The 22,327-nt window shown below is 66.5% G+C and overlaps 1 protein-coding gene across 4 annotated transcripts in view; it reads left to right on the plus strand.

The window, feature by feature from the left end:
* ABR (ABR activator of RhoGEF and GTPase) overlaps positions 1-22,327 on the plus strand; it is a 92,249-nt gene that overhangs the window by 43,261 nt on the left and 26,661 nt on the right. For 2 of the 4 annotated variants that reach the window (XM_065572863.1, XM_008168994.4), the window contains exons 3-16: positions 7,433-7,537; positions 9,020-9,205; positions 11,137-11,244; positions 12,953-13,013; positions 15,954-16,006; positions 16,420-16,560; positions 17,303-17,424; positions 17,745-17,910; positions 18,233-18,355; positions 18,780-18,855; positions 19,105-19,209; positions 20,335-20,409; positions 20,703-20,800; positions 21,149-21,280. In XM_065572863.1, the coding sequence (XP_065428935.1) occupies positions 7,433-7,537; positions 9,020-9,205; positions 11,137-11,244; positions 12,953-13,013; positions 15,954-16,006; positions 16,420-16,560; positions 17,303-17,424; positions 17,745-17,910; positions 18,233-18,355; positions 18,780-18,855; positions 19,105-19,209; positions 20,335-20,409; positions 20,703-20,800; positions 21,149-21,280 (1,551 nt within the window). Of the gene's footprint in view, positions 1-1,697; positions 3,826-7,432; positions 7,538-9,019; positions 9,206-11,136; positions 11,245-12,952; positions 13,014-13,059; positions 13,338-15,953; positions 16,007-16,419; positions 16,561-17,302; positions 17,425-17,744; positions 17,911-18,232; positions 18,356-18,779; positions 18,856-19,104; positions 19,210-20,334; positions 20,410-20,702; positions 20,801-21,148; positions 21,281-22,327 lie in introns of those variants that run through there. The other 2 variants (XM_008168995.4, XM_008168996.4) reach the window with 2 other exon arrangements.

Consider the following 22,327-nt stretch of genomic DNA (forward strand, 5'->3'; position numbering starts at 1 on the left):
CAACGTGGGAGGAATGGTGTTGCTCTGGGCCTGGATCGTCTCTTCCTCCTCCTCCGGGGCTGCCCCTCGGCAGGACCCCGGCATTGCCCCGCGTTACTGTCCGTAGATGGGCATAGCGCTCTTCCTTCCCCACGCGGCTTATGGACTAAAGCCAGCGCTCGGCAAAGGGGCCCTGCCCTGTGGGGAAGTCCTGGAGGGAGAGCCTCGGGGGGCCGGGGTGGGCAGCTCCAGGTGGCACTGCCGCAGCCAGTGAATGCGGGAAGCAGGCAGCTGGACACGCGTGGGATGGGGCGGGGGCTGCCCGGCAGCATCAGGAGCTGTCTGTTCTGGAGGGGGGGGGGAGCTGCGTGGGAGCTGTGGGGCCTGGGCGTGGCTGGGCACGGGAGCTGCCTTGGGCTGGGCTGGGCCTGGTTGGGTGCAGCTGTCTAGCTGCTGAGCCTGGGTGTCTCAGGACAAAGCCTCAGGTTGTTCCCTAGCCCAGGGACGCCCTGCCCCCACACTGGACGGCCTGCCCTGGGAGCTCGGGCCCGGTTACACCCAAGGGAACGGTGCCCAGCACAGCCCCTGGGCAGAGCTGCTGCCTGCGTGGCATGGCTACTGCACAAGGGACGCGTGCTCCAGCCCTGATCCCGTGGCTGGGCAGGGGCATGCTGCATGGCGGTGCCCTGACATCTTCCTGTTTCCCAGCATACGGTGCCATGGGTGCCCGCAGAGCCCCAGCCTGAAGGATGCACAGGTGCTGGAGATCTGCTCCCACGGGTGCCCTGCTCTCCTGGCAGCTACGCTGCTGGCCCCTCCTACCCCGGGGGGCATCCAGCGGGGTGTGCCCCACTCCAGCTGCTGAGTGGGAGAGCCCAGCTGGGGCTGTAGTCTCTGCCGTGCGCTCCCTTCGCAGCCGTTCCAGCGCTAATGGGATTTGGAGACGTTCAAGCTCCAGCGCTGGCTCTGCCTTCAATCCCATTATCTGTGGCCGGGCAGTTCCAGGCTAAGCTAGGTGCCCTTTGGATGCTGCGGCTGGTGGCTTTAAACCTTTGCAGCTGCCTCCCCAGCGTCCGAATCAGGGCCTGCGTGCTGGCTGGGCCGGCTGGGATCTGCCAGTGGCAGGCAGCTGAATCGCGCTCGGCTTCTCCTCTTCCCACACGGGCTCGGCTCAGAGCGACGGCAGCGGCAGAAGGGGGACCCAAGGGCCCCTGTCCGTGGGGCTCAGGCGAGAGGACGCCCAGCCGGGTGGGAGCCCCTGCGCTGGCGTCGCTCTGGATGCAGGGGGCAATTTGGAGTTGAAAGGGGTTTCCAGTGGGGCTGGGTGATTTGCGGCTGGCGCTGATGGAGGGGGCTGTGCTAGGGGCGGTGTCAGTCCCCTATAGCTGGGGTGGGGGGAGACCGCCCTGCACAGAGGGGGTAGCTCAGCCCTGCTGGGAAGGGAGGAGAGCCTGTTCTCCCTCTGGGCTTGAGGAGCTGCGAAGGGGCCCTGAGCCCTGTCCTGAGCGCGTTGCTGTTTCCCATGCGTGGGGAGCAGGCAGGCATTGCTGCTGGGCCATGGCTTCTCTCCTCCCGCCCCGTATACTGCAGGGCAGCCTCCTCTCACTGGGCACATGAGGCAGGGGCTCCGTGTGCTGGGCTGCTGCGCACGGAAAGGAGGGGGCTGTGGTTCTGGGTGAGAACTGCCCCCCCCCCCCGACCATCTCCCACTGGCTCCCCCCACCCCTGGCCCTCTCTGAAGTCTGGGCACAGGGGCCTGTCCTGGGGCATCTCTGCTCCTTAGGGCTGAAGCCCAGCCCAGTCCTGGTCCTGACCCATGTCAAGGGCACGGGCCAGGCATGGGCTCTGGAAACCCCCCGTGCGCCCTGGTCAGTCCCCGTCCCCAGCTCAGTACTGGTCCTGACCCACGTCAAGGGCACGGGCCAGGCATGGGCTCTGGAAACCCCCCTGTGCGCCCTGGTCAGTCCCCGCCCCCAGCTCAGTACTGGCGGCCGCAGGGAGCGGTGGAGGAAGACAATAGGGCTGCACATGCAAAGCGTGTCAACCTCAGCTTCCCCTTTTCCTGGAGTTCGGGGGCGGGTGGAGGCAGTGAAGCTCCCTCCCCACATCCTTAGCCCACAGCCAGTTTGCAGGGCCCTGGGAGCCTCAAAAGCCCCACCCTCCTCTGCCTAGTCTGTTCCTGGTGGCCAGCTGAGGCCCAGTGTGCCCAGGCCATGCAGGAGGCTGCCCCCTCCCCAGTCTGGTCAATCCGGAGTCCCTGGCACTAGAGTTACGTTCACTGCCCCCTGCCCGTGTGATCCTCGTGCTGCTGGGTTCAGCCCTGAGCAGCCGCTGCACTGGGGCCCTGGAGGTTTGGGGAGCTGGGCGGGGGCTGGATGGCGTTGTGGGCGCTCAGGAAGACACAAGAGGTGGATTTGGTACCCAGGAGGCAGCTGTCTCTCCTCCTTCCTCCTGTTGGGCAGGGGCAAAGGCCTCAGCGGCTGAACTCTGCGCTCCCCATCCCAGGATCTGCCACAACATCCAGCAGGGGGGCGGGGCTGCCTCAGCTTGGCTGGAGGCTGAGCAGTTCTGCACTGATCACATCATTAGGGTTCAGAGTCAACACCCTGCTGGAAGGAATGGAGGGGTACCGTGGCTGGGTTGCAAGGCTCCCTCCCTGGCTGTGAGGGCTGGCCAGGCACATTCTGGGCCAGAGCTCTGCTCTAGATTTACCCGGCTACTCAATCCCATCCTGCCCAGCGCTTGCCTCCAGGCTGATCCCCTGTAGGGGGAGGTCTGAGTGACCCTGTCTTGCCCTCTCCCGTCCCTCTCCCATCCTGTACGATCCCCACTGCTAGGCACTGAAACGTCTCTCCCAGACTCCCTTGTGCTGGGAGGCACCTGCTGCTCTTGCGGTTCAGTGCAGAGCCACGCGACCAGTGCTGTGCAGCAGGGCCAGGGAGCTCTGCCGCCACTGTGCCCAGGAGCGGGCGGGGTGGAGGAGAGAGCCCCTGGGCAGGGCTGGTGGGACAGTTCCATGGGCTCCGGGGTAGGGGCCCTCTCCAGGCAGCGGCTGATGCTGGGGTGCGACTGTCCATCACCCCTTAGCCTGTGCTGTGTGTGGCTTGAGGCTGGGCCCTGGGGAACTGTGAGACCAGAGCTCCAGGGCTGAGCAGAGCACTTGTAGCCTGACTTCCCCGCCTGGACGCCGCTTCCCTTGTCCCTTTGCGACTGTGGCAGCTCACAGTGTAGAAGCTGGTTCCCCAAACGCTCGTCCTGCCTTGCAAATTCCCGCTCTAGAGAGCAGCCAGCCCTGGTCCTGCGCGCGGCGCTGGCCACACGCCAGGGAGCGGCACCCCCCCCTCCCGAGCAGGACGTTCATTTCCTGTGCATTACTAGCTGAGGCAGGGCGGAGCAGCGGGGCTGGCTGGAGGAGTGCAGACGGCAGGGGCCGGGAAGGGGTTAAGCAGGTCGGAGCAGCCTGGCCCCTCGCCCCTGTGCTGACAGCCCTGGTGTTTCCGCAGCCTCGTGCAGGCTCAGGGCTGCCTGGACCGTGGTTTCCTCTCCTCTCCGGGAAGCCTGGGGCCAAGCTGCCCTGGCTGGCGCAGGCGGGACTCCCGTAATGGCTCCTTTCAGCAGCAGGCTGCGGCCAGCTCACAGCGCTGAATCGGGCCAGGCTGGCCCGCTGGAGTAGGCCCCCCTGGAGCTGCGGGCCGTGCCCTCTGGCCTCCTGCCGCTCTGCGGGCCATGGAGGAGGAAGAGGAGGCCATAGGGTATCTGGACAAAATCCTGGAGGATGAAGAGGATTTGGAGCCAGGCACCCCCACCAGCCCAGGCCTGGGGTCTCCCTTCCTGGTTTCCGAGAAGGTGGGCACACATCTGCCTGAGGAGGAGGGGGGCGCTGGGCTGGGCTGGGCTGGGCTGGGGGGCGTGTGTCGGGAGTCCTCCTCAGTGCCAGCTGTGTCTTCTCTGCGCCTGTGGGTGGCGCCGGGGGCTCGTGGCACCTCTGTGGTTGGCGCTCGGCTCCGTAGCATTGAGCCCTAGCCTGGGGGGCTGCCCCAGTCACTGGGGTGTAGGCTGGGGGCAGAGGCAGTGAAGTATCCTCCTCTAATAGGGCCGTGGCGCCTGCCCCTCTGTCTCCTGCCGTCCCTGCCATGGCGGGGGGGGGGGGGGGGAGTGCGGAGCTTTCAGTGCACAAGCCGGGCAGAGCAGTGAGGTGTGCCTGGTGCTGAGGCTGGGGGGCAGGGCAGGGTGCCAGGGGGTGTGTGGTGCTGAGGGCAGGGAGGCTGGGGGTGCCTGGGGCCGAGGATGGGGGGCAGGGCAGGGAGCCTGGCACGGTGACACCCATGCTGTCCTGGCCTCCCTCGGAGGACGGCGATTAGGGCTCTGATGACTGGGGGAGGGGGGCAGATCCCATCCCTGGCTACAGGGCTGCTGTGTGGTACTAGCCCAGCCAAGCCCTGGTGCCAGTGGACCCGGCAGCCCCTCCCCTTGGCGGGGTGCATTGGATGGGGCAAAGGGCCTGCTGGCTGTGCAGGGCCCTGGGGCTGCAGCCTTGGCCTCTCTGGATGTGGGGCTGGGCGCTGGCTGAGGAGCTGGGGGTCTCTACGTATCCGGGTGGCAGTGTCTCCTCTTGCTGCCTGCTCCGGAAGGGCACTGGGCCAGCTCCTGCTCTAAGCCCCTGGCTCTGCCATGGATGCACTGTGGCCTGGGGCATGTCCCCAAGTGCTGGCTGCAGCCCTCGGTAAAGCAGGGCCAGAGCTGTTGGTCCCAGGACCGGGGGCTCGCAGGCCCTGGACCTCCCTACGGAGCGGGGGCAGCCACCGCTCGCCGTGCCACTCCTCCTCTGTCCTTCCTGTGCCCCCGAGGGGATGGCAGGGCCCAGTGCTCCAAGCCCTGCCTCCCTGGACGGCCTGTTGGAGGTAGTGCCCTGGCTAGACTTCCCATACAGGCTTCGTGGGGCAGGGCCTGTGCCGGTGCTGGAGCCCAGAGCCGAGGCTGGCACTCGCCTGCTCGGCCCTGGCATGGGCAGTGGGGCTGGCAGGCAGCCGAGCGGGGCTGGGGCTGCCCCGGAGAAGCAGGAAGAGCCTGTGACTAATCAGTGGCCAAAAACACCACAAGAAACGGCTCTGGCCTCCGCCAGCTCCTGCCTTAAAGGCCCAGGGCTTGTCTGGGACGGGGAGGGGCTGCGGGTGCTGGGCACAGGCAGGTGCAATGGGGCTTTCCCAGCTGGGAGACAGGCCTAGAAGAGGTGCCTGGCAGTGATCCGACCAGGCCCGTCCATTCGGGATTGATAATTCTCCTCCCCCTCTCTCCCCCCCCCTCCCCACCCCGGAGTTGGGTCCCCCTGGCCGGAGGGAGCAGAGGGTGCTGCATGGCGGGGGAGGAGTATCTGGCTATCAGCAAACGGAGCTTCCGCCTCACCAGCAGGGCAGTGAGGCTCACGGCCCCCACCTCACAGAGCAGGGGAGCTGCCCTCCCCCATGGCCGGGGAGACAGTGTCAGGCCTGGCCCCTCTGAGGTGGGTTAGCGCTCCCTGCCCATGGCTTCCAGTGGTGCCAGCCACGTCCCGTGGGTGTCACGACAGCAGCCGCTGGTGCCAGCCCGGGGCAGGGGGGCTCTGGTCCCCTCCATGGGCCCCTCTGCCTGCAGGGGAGTGACGGCTGAGGCAGGACAGCCTGGGAGTGGGCAAGCCGGCTCCTTGGTGCTCCTCTGGCACCAGGCTCTGCCATGGACCCCCCAGCCATGCCAGCCTTCCTGGTCCCGGCTGGGTGCCGCCGGCTGCACCGGAGCACCCCGAAGGCCGAACTCCTATGCGGCTGCTTCAGTGGGGCGCCTGCAGGGCACTGATTGATTGGGGGGTGGGTCTGTGGCCCTGTGGGGGAGGCTGCATGGCCAGGGGCCCCCAGGCAGCTCCTGGGAAGGGTTTGCCTCGGTGCCGAATGCTGGATCCAGCCGGGGGGGTGGGGGGTGTCTCGCTGTCTCCTCACAGGCTGAGCTCAGGAAATCGCCAGTGTTGCAAACCCTTCAGAACAGCCCCTGAAGCAGCCCTGAGCCTTCCTCACACTGGGGCTAGGCTATGTGCTGCAGGCCCCTCCCCACCCTCTGCAGAGGGGCAAAGAGCTGGGGGGCCCTGCGGATCTCCACGCGTATGGCGTGCGGGGTAGGGAGCTGCTGACGGCAGGGCCGGGCTGAGATGCAGCCGCTTCTGCTTTGCATGTGGCTATGCACGGCATCGCTGCCAATCCAGATCAGACTGGTCCCACTGCCCCTTCGCGTTCGGCCGGGACTCCAGGGTTAGTGCCTGGGAGCTGGTGAGAGGCTCCTCGAACTCTTCCCGCACAGGGTCTCGCCTGGAAAGTGGCACTGGGAGCAGCACAGCTCCCTGTGGGGGCCCTGGCTTCATGCTGACAGGTGTGAACTGCGCCGAGCCCCTGAGAAATCACTTGCCCAGCCTGGCTCTGTGTGGCCAGGTGTGACGAAGTGGGGGGCCCCCTTGGAGCCCATGGGGGGTGCGCTGCTTGGGCTCAGAGGCCTGGGGGGAGCCGGATCCTGGCTGAGGAGGCTGTGAGAGTGAGGCAGAGGGCACTGGCCTGGGTGGAGCGTGGGGTGGGGGCATGATGGAGGGCTGCCATGGGGACCCTGCTGGGCGCTGTCTCACACCTCCCGCGTATGGGCACAAACGGCCAGTTCTGTGTGTTCCCCTCCTTGCTGGCCTTTGCCATTTGCCCTGTTCAGTCCTGGGCCAACCAGGAGGATCCCGATGCCCAGAGAGCCCTCTGGGCATGGTCCCTGCCCACCCCTCACCGCCCCAGGCTGGGAGGCTCCAGCCCCGGATAAGGACATGGTAGCTGCTGGCTTTTGCCTCAGGTTCCTGGTCTGGTGCTGTCCCCAGGGCCTGGGGGCATGCAGGGCTGCTGAAGCCGGGAGGCTGGCCACCAGAAGCTGCCCTGCGGTAGCCCGGCTCCTGTGTTGAGAGGCACTCCCACCCCTCGGACAGTGGGCCGGGCACAGGGCGAGTGCGGCGGGTGGGAAGAGGACGGGAGCCCTGCTGGAGTGCTGGCCCGGGCGCCAGTGGAGGGAGCCCGGGGAAGGGAGAGGGTGGTGCTGGTACATGCCCAAGGGGGGCGGGGCTCAGTGAGCCACTGGCAGCTGGCCCAGACCCAGCAATGAGCATTACATACCTGGCTGCTGTGGGCCTCGCCCTGTGAGAGGCCTGTGCGGGAGACCGCAGGAGCCCCAGCAACGGAGCTGGGACCCTGCCAGCTGGGGAGGAGGGAGGGCAGCAAAGCCAGCTCTGCCCAGGGCTTCGCACCCCGCCCAAGGCTGACGCTCCTCCGCTGGCATCAGGCTCTGCCAGGCACCTCCCTGGCCATGCCAGCCTCCCTCCCTCTGGAGAGCCCCTCCCCGGGGAGCAGATCCTGGGGGTTCCCCTTGCAGCGCCTAGACCCTGACGTCCCTTGTTGTCATGCAGGGCGAGCGGGATGCCGGGAAGGGGCTGGAGATGCGGAAGTTGGTGCTCTCGGGCTTCCTGGCCAGTGAGGAGATCTACATCAACCAGCTGGAGGCGCTGCTGCTGGTGAGTATGGCCCAGCGGGCGCCCGGCCCCTCTGCCAGGGCTAGTCCCCGGCACTGAGCCCTGTGCTTCCGGGCACGAGGCCATGCCCTCCTGGGGTCTCTCCCCGTCCCCCTCAAGCAGTGCCGGGCTCCCCTCTCCCCGGCCGCAGCAGGTTCTGCAGGCGGGAATCCCTAGGGGAAGTGGGCGTTAGGCTGGCTGGAGACCTGCCCCCAGCTCCCTTCAGAACAGGGAGCATCCCGGCTGGGGGACGCGTCTCTAACGTTCGCCCCACTCGCAATGGGAGCCAGCCCGGGCAGCCTGTCCCGCCCCTCGTGGGCAGTAGGGTGGGTGGCTGGGGGTGCCGCTGCCTCGAGGGTGGGGAACCAGAATCGCAGCAGCCGCACAAGGTGGAGAAGGAAGAGTCCCTCCGAGGCTGGGGTGGGTGCGGGTCTCTGTCCCCTCCTGGCTGCTGGGGTCAGAGCTGCTAATGCAAACGCGTCCTGCCCGCCCCCGTGCCAGGGACCAGGACGTCTGGCCAGGCATGTAACTCCTGCGTCTGGGGGATGGGGGCTGACCCATAGGTGCCCGTTCCCCACCGCCCCCTGCAGGGTGAGGGCTGACGTACGCTGGGGCACGTCTTCGTGGGCAGCCAGACGTCTCTCCATGTCACACCCTGTGCCAGGCCTGGCCGTCCCTTTCCTGGGCCCTCCTGCACCAACTGGTGGCACTGCCCTGGCACCCAGTCCTGCCCCTGTGAGCCCACCGCCCTCTTGTTGCGCAATGCACAGGGCTGGCAGGGTCCCGCCTTCCTCTTCCTGGCAGAATGGGGAAGTCTGTGCGGACACGCAAACTGAAACTGCCGTCTGCAGCCCCTGCACGGCGCAGGCAGCGCCCCAGCGCCGGGGCAGGGGGCTTGAGCCCCCTTCTCCTGCTCCCAGCCGTGTCCATACCAGCCTTGGCTAGAAAGGGGCTCTGCAGATCTGTGAGAAGAGGGATGGCTGGATCCTGACCCACCATCCCCTGGTAGCCCAGCCCTGGACTCCCCACCGAATTTGCCGGTGCCCCTCACTCCCGACCTGCAGACCCCCTTGCTGTTGCAGCCCGAGGAGTTTCCTGCTCTGAGATTGCCCATTGCGTGGCTGTTCCCCCATCCCAGGGAACATGAGGCTTGACCCTGGCAAGCTCCTCACCCAGCTTGACCCAAACTTGCAGGCAAGTGCCAGAACTGAAGATTGACCCCTTGCTTCCCACAGGGGGCGGCCTCCCAGCATGCAACACCCCGGCTGGAGCAGGCTGCGCTGCATGCTGGGACCTGTAGTTCCCAGGGGCTGCCCCCCATCCCGCCATGAGAAGGGCGGCTCTTAGCTGTCCCACGTCATGTCAGTCAGGGGGCCCTTGAGCTCCTGTCTGTGGCTTTGCTCCGGCCCCCTTGGCAGGCACCGAGCCTGGCCTGTCTCTCTGGCAGGTTCCTGCTCTAACGCTGGCTTCCCCTGCTCGCCGCAGCCCATGAAGCCACTGAAGGCCACGGCCACCACCTCCCAGCCCGTCCTCACCATCCAGCAGATCGAGACCATCTTCTACAAGATCCAGGACATCTACGAGATCCACAAGGAGTTCTACGACAGCCTCTGCCCCAAGGTGCAGCAGTGGGACAGCAAGGTCACCCTGGGGCACCTCTTCCAGAAGCTGGTAAGCTCTGCTCCCCTGCAGGTGGCTAGGCAGGGCTGGGATCTGGGGCGTGGGCAGGGCTTGTCTTCTAGCTCCTCGCCCATAGAGATGCTGCCCGGAGAAGGGAGGGATTGAGCTGCATCCAGGGTGTTCTTCCCAGGTGCGAGCCTAGGCAGAGCTCTGTGTGGGGCAGCCCTGGGGTGGGCTGGCTGGGGGTGGCCCAGGGGGCTGCAGGCCCCACGCACTGTGCAGTCTCCCCTCCTGCTCACTGTTCCCTGGTGCCGGGGAGCCGAGTGGGGCTGTGGGCTCTGGCTGGGCCGTCCCAGGGCACTTTGGAAGAACAGGGAGCAGGCTTTGGGAGTCTCTGGAGCAGGAGCAGGTGGCTGCAAACCCCTCTGGTTGGGGGTCTGGGCCCCGTTGAGCCAGGTGGCTGTTGCGACAGCTCACCCCAGGTTGGGCCATGCGCAGGCTGCAGTCGCTGCTCTGATCCCAAGCGGGCTCGCACCCCAGGTGTGCTCGGCCAGCAGCCCCTCCGAGTGATGGCTTGGGACACTCTCCCTCTGGTCTGTCTCCTTCCAGCACCCCGGTGATGGGCAAAACCCCCTGAGCTTGGAGATGAGCAGGGCTGGGTTATGGCAATCCAGGCTCCTTGTGGCTCCACCCCTCGTTTGGCACCATGCCCAGAGAACAACAGGTCTCCTTGGTGCCCCAGGGGGGCGGAGTGGGCACTGGACCCTCTCCTGTCACACGGAGCCTCGGTCAGGAGCTGGTGGGGGTCCCAGGCCAGTGGAGTTTGGAGTTCCCAGCATTGCTGTGTCGGTTACACTGGCAGAGGGGGAGTACTTCCCTCTTCAGAGCTGGTGGTGCAGGCTCTCGGCAGACTCAGGCAGGTGTCGCTGTGTCAGTTACACAGGGCTTACTTCCTGACTGCAAAGGGCTAGGAACTGATTTCTCTGTTTGCTGAGAGGCCTGGCTTCCGGAGCTGAGGCCTGGGAAGCTGTGCCGTAATCTGCTCTGACTGGCTGCTACTAGGTAGCTGGGCTGCCGGGCCCTGGCACAGGAGGAGGGCTGGGCAGAGGCTCCTGGGAAGCAGCCGCAGCTCAGGGGCTGATTGCTCCAGGTTCTCCTGTTTGCTCTGTAGGTTCACTCAGCAGCGAGCGCCTGTTCTCAGGCTGGCAGGTGCGCCGGGGGTCGGTTTGTTAGTGGCTGTGCTGAGAAAGCTCCCTTCTACCTGGGCCCGCTGGGCCCCGTCCCCTGGGGAGCCCCCTGTACCAGCTGCTGTGGGGAGGGGCTGGGAGAGGCTGGGGGCCGTGCTTGGCAGCCAGCGGCATGTCTGTGGGCAGTGGGGATGACGCTCACCCTGCTGCTGCCTGAGTCCATCTGCTGTGCTCCAGACCAGGCCTGAGGCCTGCCCCACTGTCCTCCCCAGGCCTCCAACTCTGCCCCTGGCTGGTTCCTGGCCCCTGGCAATCGGCTCTCGCCCAGCACTGCCTGGGCACCTTCTCCCAGGTCCCTGTGCCCACAGCAGGGGCTGGTGGGCGTGAGTGTCTCCTGCAGGCTCCTCTGGGGGCCCCGGGAGTCAGTGATCTCCCCAAGCAGCCAGCCTGGGGAGAGGCGGCTGCCTAGGGAGGGGAAGCCGGGCACACATGGAGCCTGCTGCTTCTGCCCACCCCAGCCGGCCAGGCCACACCTGGGGTCCTGTTAGAGCGCCCAGCTGGGCGCCCCTTCTCCCTGCCCAGGGCAGCGTGCTGGGGTCGGGGCCAGGAGGAGCTCGCCCGCCCCAGCTGGGCAGGCATGTGAGAGGGGCCAGCCGAGCGTCCTGCCCGTTAACCAGCGCAGCCTGCTCAGGTTGCTATGGAAACTGCTGAAGACGAAGTTCAAAGGAGACGGCCCCATCCCAGGCGCGTCCTGCCAGGTCTTGTGGGTAATTCCCCTCCTCCGCTCGCCCCCAGGCCAGCCAGCTCGGCGTGTATAAAGCCTTCGTGGATAACTACAAGGTCGCGCTGGAGACCGCGGAGAAATGCAGCCAGAGCAACAACCAGTTCCAGAAGATCTCGGAGGTGAGCGGGGCGGGGCTCCTCGGCCCCCGTGGGGGGTTGCTGGCAGCCTCTGGCGCAGCGCCCGGCCACGCTTGCTGGGTGGCGGCGTGGTGCAGGGCTCGCGCGGCACCGAACGGCTCCCAGGGGCAGGACCCAGCCTGCTCTCCCCACTGCGCCGGCTGGCGTGGGGGGCAACCCGGGCCTGGGAGTGCGGCTCTGGCTGCTGATCCCGCTGCACTGGTGCTCAGTCTCTGTGGTCCGGTGTGAGCAGAGCAAGGGGCAAGGATGGAGCATGTCCCCTGCAGGTAGGGTGACCACGTGTCCCAACTTTTTATAGGGACAGTCCTGAAATTTGGGGCTTTGTCTCATATGGGCGCCTATTCTCCCCCGCCCCCCCAATCCCTCAACCCCATCCTGATTTTTCACACTTGCTGTTTGGTCACCCTACCTGCAGGTTCTGGGCAGAGAGCTCCGCGGGGGTCAGGTTGGAGTCCCTCCCCTGCCTGCTGGGTTGGGGAGCTCACTGGCCCACGCGTGCAGAGAACTGACTAGCTCAGTGGCATGAGGAACCCACTGCCATAGGAACAGCTTGTGGGCACTCGGGCAGGTGTCCCTGGAGAGCAGCTCCCTGGACCAATGCCAGGCCGCAGACAGCAACGTCTGGGCCCACTGGCATTCTCGAGGCATAGCAACGGGCCTGAGCTTTGGGGTTGGGGGCTCCCTCCTGCAGCCCCTTGGAGCTCTGAATGGGGGACGAGCTCTCCCTTGTCTGGGCCGGCTCTGCACTGTGCTGGGGCCATCCTTGGAGGAGCTGGGCTGGCTCCAATGTCTGTTCCCAGCGCGGGTGCACTCTGGCTGGGGATGGAGTGGTGGGAGCCTGTGGGCAACGGCATTTCCCATTGCTGGGCTTCACTGAGACGTGGCTCAGACCCACTTGGTTCTGGCAGACCCGGCCCCTGCCCGCCAAGCCTGGCGTAGTCGTGTGAGCGACCTGCCCACTCTCCCGCAGCACTTGCCAGTGGATGTGGTGCCCCCTCCGTGTCTCATGCAAATGGCAGACCCTGGCGGTGTCCCGACCTGCCGAGACCTGGCTCCCTGTGCTCCCGGAGGCTGGGCAGGGTGCAGGGCTGTTCCTTTCTGTGTCCGGGCCATAGGGCTCAGGTCTTGGCTGATAGATCCAGGCCCTCCAGCTCCTGGCTAGGAGGTGTGATTTCCAGTGTCGCTCTGAGTGTGGAACTGGATTTGAACCCTGAACTCCTCCTGCACAGGGCAGGACTGGGCCGCTGCAGTGGATTCTGGGGGAGTCTTTCATTATTTCCTCTGGCACTCGCTGTCTCACCCTGGGGTGCATCGTGCATGTACTTGGGGTGCAGTGGGACCCCCATGCAGGGTGGGGAGCAGCCCTGCTCCCACTGTTCCCCCTCTGCCTTGGCCTTCCCTGGAGCTGCAGCGGCACTGGGGGCCCGGCTGACCTGGGCCAGCGCTGGCTACCACTTGGGGGATCTGGCTCTGTTGTAGCATCCAGCAGCGCGGGGCCGGAGCAGGAGCTGCCCTGGGGGCACCTCTGGCCTGCATGTCCCTGAGCCTGAGGTGGTTGGCAGGGGGTTCCGTTGTGCCCCAGAGCAGAGGCAGCTGGACCAGGCACCTACCCAGAACCCCGGCCCTGCAAGTCCCCATCCTCCCCGGCTGCTGCTCCAAGCCTCCTAACGGGCCTCTCTCCCGTGGGCAGGAGCTGAAAGTGAAGGGCCCCAAGGACTCCAAGGAGAACCACACCTCAGTCACCATGGAAGGTACGTGCATGCGTTGTGGGGAGGGGGCTCTCCGTCTTTGTCTGCGGCCCTGAACGCATGCATTATTGATCCGCTCCCGCGTGTGAGCGGAAAGCCCTTTGTGTGCCCGTGCGCGGCGCCGGTGCTCCCCTCGTTAGGATGCTAGTGTTGTCTGGCAGCCCCCCGCCCCCTCCCCTCCCCCTGCTTCGCTGAGGTGCTGATGCCGGGCTGCAGCCGGGCTGAGCTGCCGAGGGGAGGCAGGGAGCCGGTCACAATGGCCGTGCGGAGCCGGGGCTACTATGGAGATACTCCTCATCGTCCGGCTCTGCTGTAACTGCACCTATGGTGAGTCGGGGCGTGGGGCAGAGCCGCTGGGGGCGCCGTGACTCCGAGGGGGAATTTGGCCTGGCTTCCGCAGGGTCCCGCCCACCTTGGACAGACAGGCAGCCTGGTTGGGGGTGTTCTCGGCGCGTGTCGCCCCTGGGAGCGGTGCTGCTGGGCTTGGGGATTTGTGCTGGGGGGTTTCTCCCTCTGGCGCCGTGCTCTGCTGCCTGAAGTTGGTAGTTTCTTTGTTCTGGGCGGTGAAGGGCCGCGTTGATTGTGCTCCGCCAGGGCACGTGCAGCCTTGTTCCCGGGAGCGGCAGCAGCTAGGGGAGAGGAGGGGAGGATGGGGTGCAACTGGGGGTGTCGGGGAGAACCCAGAACCCCTCGATCAGGCGTGTGAAATCATCACTGAGCCCCAGGGCCTGGCAAGGCGGAGGGCAGAGGGAAGGAGTTGGGGAGGGTCCGATGGCGCCCTGGCACAGCAGGGTGGGTCTGTGCCAGGCTGGGCAGGTCCCATTGTCTTGGCTCGGGCTGTCCCAGCCAGCATGTGCTCATGAAACGCTCAGTGAACGTCTGACCTTCGTGTGGGGCTAGTGCCGAGCGGGGCTGGCAGTGGGGGCTCTGAGCCCAGGGGGGGGCGTGGTACCTGTCCCACTCCCCAGTGCCTGCTCCTGGTTGGGATCTGGCTCCTGCCTGGCCTGGTGGTGGACACAGTACACACCCCTCCCTGATCGCCTCTAACGGAGGGGCTGCCTCACCGTGACAACAGGCGGGTCCATTGTTGCTGCTGAGCGGCGGGAGGCTGGGAGGGGAGCGGCTGGGCCAGCGGGGGCTTTAATGTGCCAGCCCTGGGCTCGGGGGGAGGGGGCGCTCGCCCCCAGCTCTTGGCCCCCATTTCCCCCAGCCAGTGGGTGCCGTGGGGGGGGGAGGGGGCGCCTCGCTGGCTGTGTGCATTACATCTTCCCCACACCCCACCGTGCTCGGGCTTCCTGCTGTTGGAGAGGTGGGGGCACAGCTGCCTGGGAGGGCCAGCACCTCATCACACCTCCCTCTGCAGAGGTCACGCTCACCTGGCGTGGAGTCCTTGTCCCAGGGCCGGGAGCAGCCCCAGCCCCCCAGCCCCGCTGGCTGGTCAGGTGTCCATGTCCTAGTGCCTCAGGAAAGGGGAGCAGCTTTCCTTCTCCTTGGGCAGCTCTGAGCGTGTTCTCCACGTGCTCTGGGCCGGGGGAAGTGGGTTGTAGGGAAGGGAGAATGCAGTTGCATCTGCTCAGGGTATAAATAGACTGGGGAGTCATGCAAGTCACCTGCCGGGCTGTGCTGGGAAGGGGCCGGGAGGGGTTTGTGGGAGTTACGTGCACACATCCCTTCTAAGAGTGAAATGCACAAGGGCTTGGAGCCCTCCAGGGTCCTCGCACGGTGTGGGGAGGATCAGGCTCTTGAGAGGCTCTCCAGTGAACGCTGAGCCCCAAGGGGGTGTACAGGTGGCAGGGGCAGGTCCCCGCCTCCCCCTTAGGGGTTGGGTCGTAACTCAGGGGCAGCAGCTGCTTGCACCGTCCCATTCTGTCCGGAAATGGCTGAGGTCCCAGTGCAACCAGCCACGTCCTGGTTTATGGGAGCAGAGCCGGTGGCCAGTGCACAGAGCTCTCCTGTTCCCACGAGCCAGCACGCCACTGGTACAGCGGGAACTCTGCCAGGTCGGTCAGTTCCCCCCTGGTTCCGGTGGGTTTCGGGGAGGGAACCGGAGTGGCTGGTGCAGGAGCTCCAGGGCCGGTGCAGTAACCGGGTGAAAGGACCTGGAACTCCCGGAGGTGGTGTGGATTTGGGGCCATAGAGTGCCCTGGGCGGTTTCTCAGCGCCAGGGAGAACACGACTGTTGTGAAAAAGGCCCAGGTTCCCCTGGCTGAGTTTGGCAGCCGGACCAGTCCAAGGCTTGCTCTGAGCTCGGGACGTGGCTGGCACGGCTCCGTGGGTTCGGGGGCGGCGGGGCTGAGCTGGGACAAGGTCTGTGTGTGGAGAGTGAAGCGGGCTGAAAAAGGGGAACCTGATGCGGCTGTGCCACTGGCCGAGGGGGAGAAGTGAGAACAGGAAGCAGGCTGGACTCTCACAGCGCCTAGCCCTGGTGGTGGCGTTCCCTGGTAATACAGGTGAAGCCAGCGCGGGTACCCTCCCAGTCCCTTGCTGCAGCCCCTGGCGCAGGCTGGAGTGACACAGCAGGGGCTGCGGGGTCAGCACTGAGGTGCGCTGGCAGATCAGCGTGCGGAAAGCTCACGGCCCTGGGCTGAGCTGTGTCTGATTTGAGTTTCCCATAGATCCCAGGCCCTGCACCACGTTCCCAGCCGGTGGCACCGGGAATTCCGGCCTGCCAGGGAATCAAAACTGTGTGGGGCACAGAGCACCGCCTGGCCCCTGGGACCCACGCGGAGACTGAACCCATCTGGGGGTGTGCCGCAGACGCGTGGCCATCTGAGCAAGGCACCGGGGTGGGCTGTGACTGGCCGGGCCGGGGGCTCGGCAGGGCTTGGAGCTGCTGATGGTTGGAGACCCCGTGTGTGGATCGGGAGGGGCTATCCAGCGAGGGGCTGGGGTGGGGCTGAGCCAGGGGCAGCACCTTTCTGATGCTGGCACCTCTCCCCACAGCGCTGCTGTACAAGCCCATTGACCGTGTGACACGGAGCACCCTGGTACTGCATGTGAGTATGGCTCCGGCTCGCCCCCTGCCACTTCCTGCCAGCCCCACCCACCGGGGTCCTGGCGTGGGGGCCATGCCCTGGCAGGGGAACACAGCTCTCAGGCTGTGCTCGCATCCTGCTTCCTCCGCTGCCCCCATCCTTCCCTCCGTCCCTGCTGGGGGCACTGTCCGAGATGGGGGGGGGGGGGGGGTCCTTGCACCCTGAGGGTTAGTCCTGCGGGGGAGGGAGCAGGAAGCTGTGGCGGATTAACCCCTTGTGGCCTTGCTCCAAGCTCCTAATGCGGTGCTGCTTGCTGCTGGGTCTCTAGGCAGTGAGCTCTGGCTAGGGGCCCCATGTGGCCCTAGCCGCTAACCCGCCGCGGGGGGCTCGCTGGCTCTGCCTTGGCTTGCTCACCGTCACCCCCTCCGTTCCAGGACCTTCTCAAACACACGCCGGCCGACCACCCCGACTACCCGCTGCTGCAGGATGCCCTCCGCATCTCCCAGAACTTCCTGTCCAGCATCAATGAGGACATCGACCCGCGGAGGACGGCAGTCACCACGCCGAAGGGGGAGGTGAGGCAGGGCTGCCCGGGGGAGCTGCCCCCACTCCCAGCTGGAACAGAGGCCGGCTGGGGGAGACGGGTGTGGCCCATGGAGGAGTGGGGAGATGTGCTTCCCCCCATGTGGAGGGGCAGCTGCACCATGGTATGCTGGGCTGTGAGCAGGGGCCCGATCCCTGGGGCGTGAGGGACCAAGCAGTGCCAGCTGGGAACCCAACTGGCATCTCCAATTACTGGGGGAGGGGAGGTTGGGAGAGTGTTGCTACCCCCTCCCCCCCCGGGTGTGGTACAGGAACCCCTCTGGGTCCCATTAAGGTGGTGACGTGGCTGGGGTGGGGCGGTTTCACCAGCTGATGGTATGATCCGTGAGTCCCCCCCCACCTAGCCGTGCCCATTGGGGCCCTCAGTGTCTGGAGTGGGGGAGCCCTCCCCACTGCAGCAATGGGGCTGGTTCCTGGCTTCAGCCTGCCCTTGCTGGATCTGGGCTGCCCTGCTGGGGAAACCCTGGGCTCTCAGCTGGCTCTTGGGAAGAGACCCTCCAGCTGCAGCCCATATCCAGGGTCCGGTGCTGCTCTTCTCTCTGGCCCGAGCCCAGCCAGCCCCCCAGGGCCCCTCCTTGGGGCTCCATCTCTCTCCAGGCCAGCCGGGTTTTGTCTCAGACACACTAGACATGAGTGGCTGAAGCCAGGGCTGCTTCCTCCATGGAGCTCGGAGGCCTGGCTGCCCCGCTCACGGCTGGCCCGGCTCTCTCCTAGACGCGGCAGCTGGTGAAGGATGGCTTCCTGGTGGAGCTGTCTGAGGGCTCGCGGAAGCTGCGCCACGTCTTCCTCTTCACCGACGTCCTCCTCTGCGCCAAATTGAAGAAGACGGCAGTGGGGTAAGGCAGGCGCCGCCCTGGGGGGGGGGGGGGGACTGCTGAGGAGGGGGCAGCACCCTCTGAGTGCCGGGGTGGCCCATGCTGTGCTGCCTGGAGCAGAGGCCGCAGGGCTGGGCCGAGGGGCTAGTCTGTGCCTGGACACGGGGCGGGTCCTTCCCCCGACGGGGAGGGGCATGGAGGTGGGAAATCTCTGGCGCTGGGTAGACCTGCCCGCAAGGGGCAGAGCCATGCGAGCTGCAGGGAGCGGCTGGGCGGCCTGGGGCTCCGGGCACAGCAATGTGCGCTGGGGTCATGGGCTCAACCCGGGCCTGTCGCTGCAGGAAGCACCAGCAGTATGACTGCAAGTGGTACGTGCCGCTGGCCGACCTGGTGTTCCCAGCCCCCGAGGAGTCGGAGCCCTGCCCGCAGGTGCACACCATCCCGGACCACGAGCTGGAGGACATGAAGATGAAGATCTCAGCCATCAAGAGCGAGGTGCAGAAGGAGGTGAGCCAGGGGACTGGGCTTGCTGGTGTGCGGTGCTGGGGGGCTGCGCCTGTGCCCAGAGAGGGAGCTCTTGTACCTACCTCTGCTCGGGGGGGGAGGGGAGCTCCCCTGAGCAGAAGAGACCTGGCCAGTTCCCTAAGCTGAGAGCCAGTACCCTGTGCCCAGGGCAGGGCATGGGCCTGCTGTGCCCCATTGGCATCTCCCTGTCTCCTCCCCTGGCTGGCACTGGGGGAGGCAGAGGGACTCCTGTGTGGATTGTGGGTCCCGCTCGCTGCCTGGGGCGGCTCCGGCTGGCTCCCACCTTCTCACTTTCCCCCTGCAGAAAGCTGGCAAGGGGCAGAGCCGAGCCATCGAGCGCCTTAAGAAGAAGATGTTTGAAAACGAGTTCTGGCTGCTCCTGAACTCCCCCACCATCCCCTTCCGCATCCACAACCGCAACGGGAAGGTAGGGGCCTGCCGGCCGCCTGGCTCACAGAGCTGCTGGTGGGGCTTGGGGAGGGTGCAGCGCTGGCCTGGCCAGGACTGTGCTCCCTCGGCCGGCCGCTGTGGGATGTGCTGCTCGTGCCCGGTCCCTCTGCCCTGCAGACTGCCATCCTCGCAGGCACTTCCCTCCCTCGGTGGGAGTGGGGTGTCTGTGCGGGGCCAGGGCTCTGCCCTTGGGCGCTGAGCGGGGCGATGCACGCTGATCACACTGGACAGCGTCTCTTGCGCTCCCCTCCGGCTGGCCAAGCTGCTCTGTGCAGGCTGGGATCTCTCCCCGCCATGGCTGGTCTGGGGATGCCTGGTACCTCCTGTGGCACCGGGGGGCCTCGCTTGCTCAGTCGGTCCCAGTCCAGGCAGCTGCCCTGATGCCGTCCCGTTCTTTTCAGAGCTACCTGTTCCTGCTCTCCTCGGACTACGAGCGGTCGGAGTGGAGGGAGGCCATCCAGAAGCTGCAGAAGAAGGGTGAGGCCCTGCGGGAGGAGCCTGTCTCTGAGGGCTCCCTGGGGGCATCCTTGGGGCTCGGGCTTGCTGCTGCGAAGCCATTCCTGCCAGGGGTCCAGGCATGCCACCTCCCTGTAGCAGCGTGGGGCCCCACCGTGCCCGTGGCCTTTCCGGGCTGCCCCTCGGGAGGTCCCGCGGCACATGCAGTCAGCGGCAGCGCATGGGAACCCCTGGCCGCGGCTGCTCACCCCCCCCTCTGTGCTCCCACAGACCTCCAGGCCTTCGTGCTGAGCTCAGTGGAGCTGCAGGTGCTCACGGGGTCCTGCTTCAAGCTGCGCACCGTCCACAACATCCCCGTCACCAGCAACAAGGACGGTGAGTGTCTCCCGCCAGGCCCGGCTCAGGCCAGCGCGCTGCAGGGCTGGCTCTGCTCCCCCGCGGAGCTTGCCACAGCGCACGCCGTAAATCCCCTAGGGGCGGGCGCATGGGGCCAGCTCCCGCTCCTGCCTGCTGGCGTCAGCTCAGCTCCGAGCCAAGATCCCCCAGGTAGGGGGATAAGTGCCCAGCCGTGCACTGGGGGGCAGGACTCCTGGGTTCTGTGGCAGGTCCTGCTGGGCCTCAGGGTAACAGTCCCTGCCTCCTGGGCGAGGCTGGGCGGCTCGGGGTCTGTAGAGCACCCAGGGCTCTGATGCCAGGGCTGCTTGCTCCCGCCCGGTGCGGCTGAGGCTCAGATGGTTGTGGAGTGTGTGTGCCACTAGGTGGTGCTGTGAGAGCCAATCAGCTGGCCTGGCTTGGGACAGTCTTGCTGGGCAAGAGCCCCCATGGCACCATGTGCCCATCCGGCAGGGAGGGGTGCTAACCTGGGGGGCCCTGCCCCCTGGGGACTCAGGCAGCCGGGCGGGCACGGTGACCCCCTTCCTTGCACACCGGCTCGGAGAGCCCTGACACCCCACCTGGAATCCCCTCCCATGGCCACAGGGGTCGCTGCTGTGCAGTGTGAGGATCTGATCTCCTACCCCCACCGCGAGAGCACGGGGCGAAGCTGGTCTCTGTTGTCCGTGGCAGAGATCCGGGCACAGGGCGGCTGTCCCGTCTGCAGGTCTCTCGCTGGGTAGGTTTGACTGGTGGTACTGGGAAGCCAGTTCCAGAGGTGCCCAGTGACTGAACCCTGGGTGTCCCGGCTGGGACAGGTGCGGTGGGCCGGCGGGATGCTGCTCGCTGCCGGGATGAGAGTAGCTGGCATTGCATTACCCTGGCAGCGAACGTGCCCTGTACACACCCCTCACTCCTGACCTGCAACCCCCTGCTGGGCCGCGGGGCTAGGGAGGTGAGTGAAGGCTGAGATGCTGCCCTGGTTTGCGAGCCCGGCACCTCCGCTCGACTGCAGAGGTGAAAGGCTGGGGCTCCCTGCACCCCAGTGCCTGGCCGGCAATGGGCCCAGACTATGGGCCTGCCAGGGCTGTGAGCCCTAACGTACCCTTGTGCTTCTCTCTGCCGCAGATGACGAATCCCCGGGACTCTACGGCTTCCTGCATGTGATCGTCCACTCTGCCAAGGGATTCAAACAGTCTGCCAGTGAGTGCCAGATCTGTGCTGCTGGGGCTTGGCTGTGAGCGGGGCCCAGCCCTGGGGCCCGGCTGTGCCCATCCAGGGGTGCAGAGCTCCGCTGGAGAGGGGAGAGACCCCTCCTGCTGGGGGGTGGGTTGCCTGCCCTCCCTGCGTTCATGATGGCCTCTGTCCTGATGGATGGGCACCCCCAGGCTAGTGGGCCCTGGCTGGGGAAGGACTGTGGGCTGGGGACTCTGCCAAGGGTCCGTGTGAGCCAGGCATGAATCCCTAGAGCCCCCTGACTCGTCTCCTCTCCCCAGACCTCTACTGCACACTGGAAGTGGACTCCTTCGGGTACTTTGTCAGCAAAGCAAAGACCAGGGTTTTCCGGGACACGACAGAGCCCCAGTGGAACGAGGTGAGTTCGCTGCTAGGGGACTGAGGGGATCATGCTAGAGCCAGGGAACAGACAGCACCCCCATTCCAGCTCTAGGCTGCCACCCCCTGCTCCGCTGGTGCCCCTCAAGCTGACCTGTAGCCCTGCCCCTGCTAGTCGAGTCCCGGGCTTTCCTCTCCTCCCCCAGGCTGTTGCTCCCCGACGCGCGGCCCCCGGGTCTCTCTTGAACCCAGAGCCCGGCTGGTGTAGCATGAGGCTGAAGCGCCGTGCGCTCAGAGACCAGGCGCTAGTGCCCACCCCTGCTGGGCGTGGCTCGGGGCTGCTCTCTGCCCTTGGCATGGGCTCAGCCGCATCCCTCTGGCTCCCCAGGAGTTCGAGATCGAGCTGGAGGGCTCACAGTCGCTGCGCATCCTGTGCTACGAGAAGTGCTACGACAAGACCAAGCTCAACAAGGACAACAACGAGATTGTGGATAAGATCATGGGCAAGGGGCAGGTCCAGGTAAGGCTGTGGGGAGTTTCGGGGGGGCTGGAGAGTCTGTGTCCCCCTGGTCTGGGGCTGGCCTGCCCGTGCCAGAGCAGCTCTCAGGGCTGTAACGAGCCTGATGCTTTTCTCTGAGTGGCAGCCGCGTGAGCCTGGCCTCCCCTTGCCTGTCTGGGAATGGCCCAGCCGAGGGCCCGTGCCACAGCCGGCTCAGTGCTGCCAGGCCTCCCCCGCGGGCGCCGTGTTGCTGGCAGAGCCCAGCAGACGGGGAACATCCAGCGGGTGGGTTTGTTTTTCTGTCTGGCGCGCCGCGGTTCTGTCGGATTCCGGCTCTGAAGCCAGCTGCGCTCGCCGGCTGGCTGCCTGGCCGGCCGCGCTCGGGCGGTGGGTGCCTGGGCTCAGGCTGAATGGAAGGTGTTCTGGGTCCCCTCCCTGGAGAGCCTGAGCCCTGTGGGGTTGAGGGGCGAAGCAGGACCAGGCTGGCGCAGAGATCTGGCCTGGCCAGGCGAGGCGGCTGTGGCGGGTCGGGGCTCTCCTTGTACTGGCGGGTTCTGTGGCAGCCTGGACCCAGACCTCCTCTTGGCAAGCAAGCGTGCTGGGCTGTGAGGGCAGAAGGGGCCGGGAGTAGGAGAGGAGAGGCCAGGCCGGCGGGGAAGCCGGGTTAGGTGGCTGGAGGGTGCTGGGTGACTCCCCGGGCTCGAATTGTTTCCTTCCTGTCTGGCCCGGCTGTAACGATGCTCCTGGCTGTGCCACCCGTGGGCGCAGAGGAATGGGGGGCTGGCAGCTCCCCCTGTGAGAGGGGACGCTCCCCATGGCGTCTGTTTGTTTCACGGAGTGTGTCCCCTGCCCCGTCACCTCTGTGTGCCCAGGGTGGATGCCAGCTCAGTGCACAGAGCTGAGAGCGCCAGGGTGACTGGGCACTGGAGGGGGATGGCTGGTGGTCTCCAGGAGCTCCCTCCCCAGTCTGCCCTCTCCCACCCCGCTGCAGCACGGCCCTGCTCCCTGGTGGGGCTGGTGTTGCTGCTGGCAGGTGAAGGGTCCAGCAGCGATGCCACGGCCCAGCTC

The sequence above is a fragment of the Chrysemys picta genome, chromosome 19 (genome assembly GCF_011386835.1).
Source record: "Chrysemys picta bellii isolate R12L10 chromosome 19, ASM1138683v2, whole genome shotgun sequence".
Taxonomy (NCBI): domain Eukaryota; kingdom Metazoa; phylum Chordata; order Testudines; family Emydidae; genus Chrysemys; species Chrysemys picta.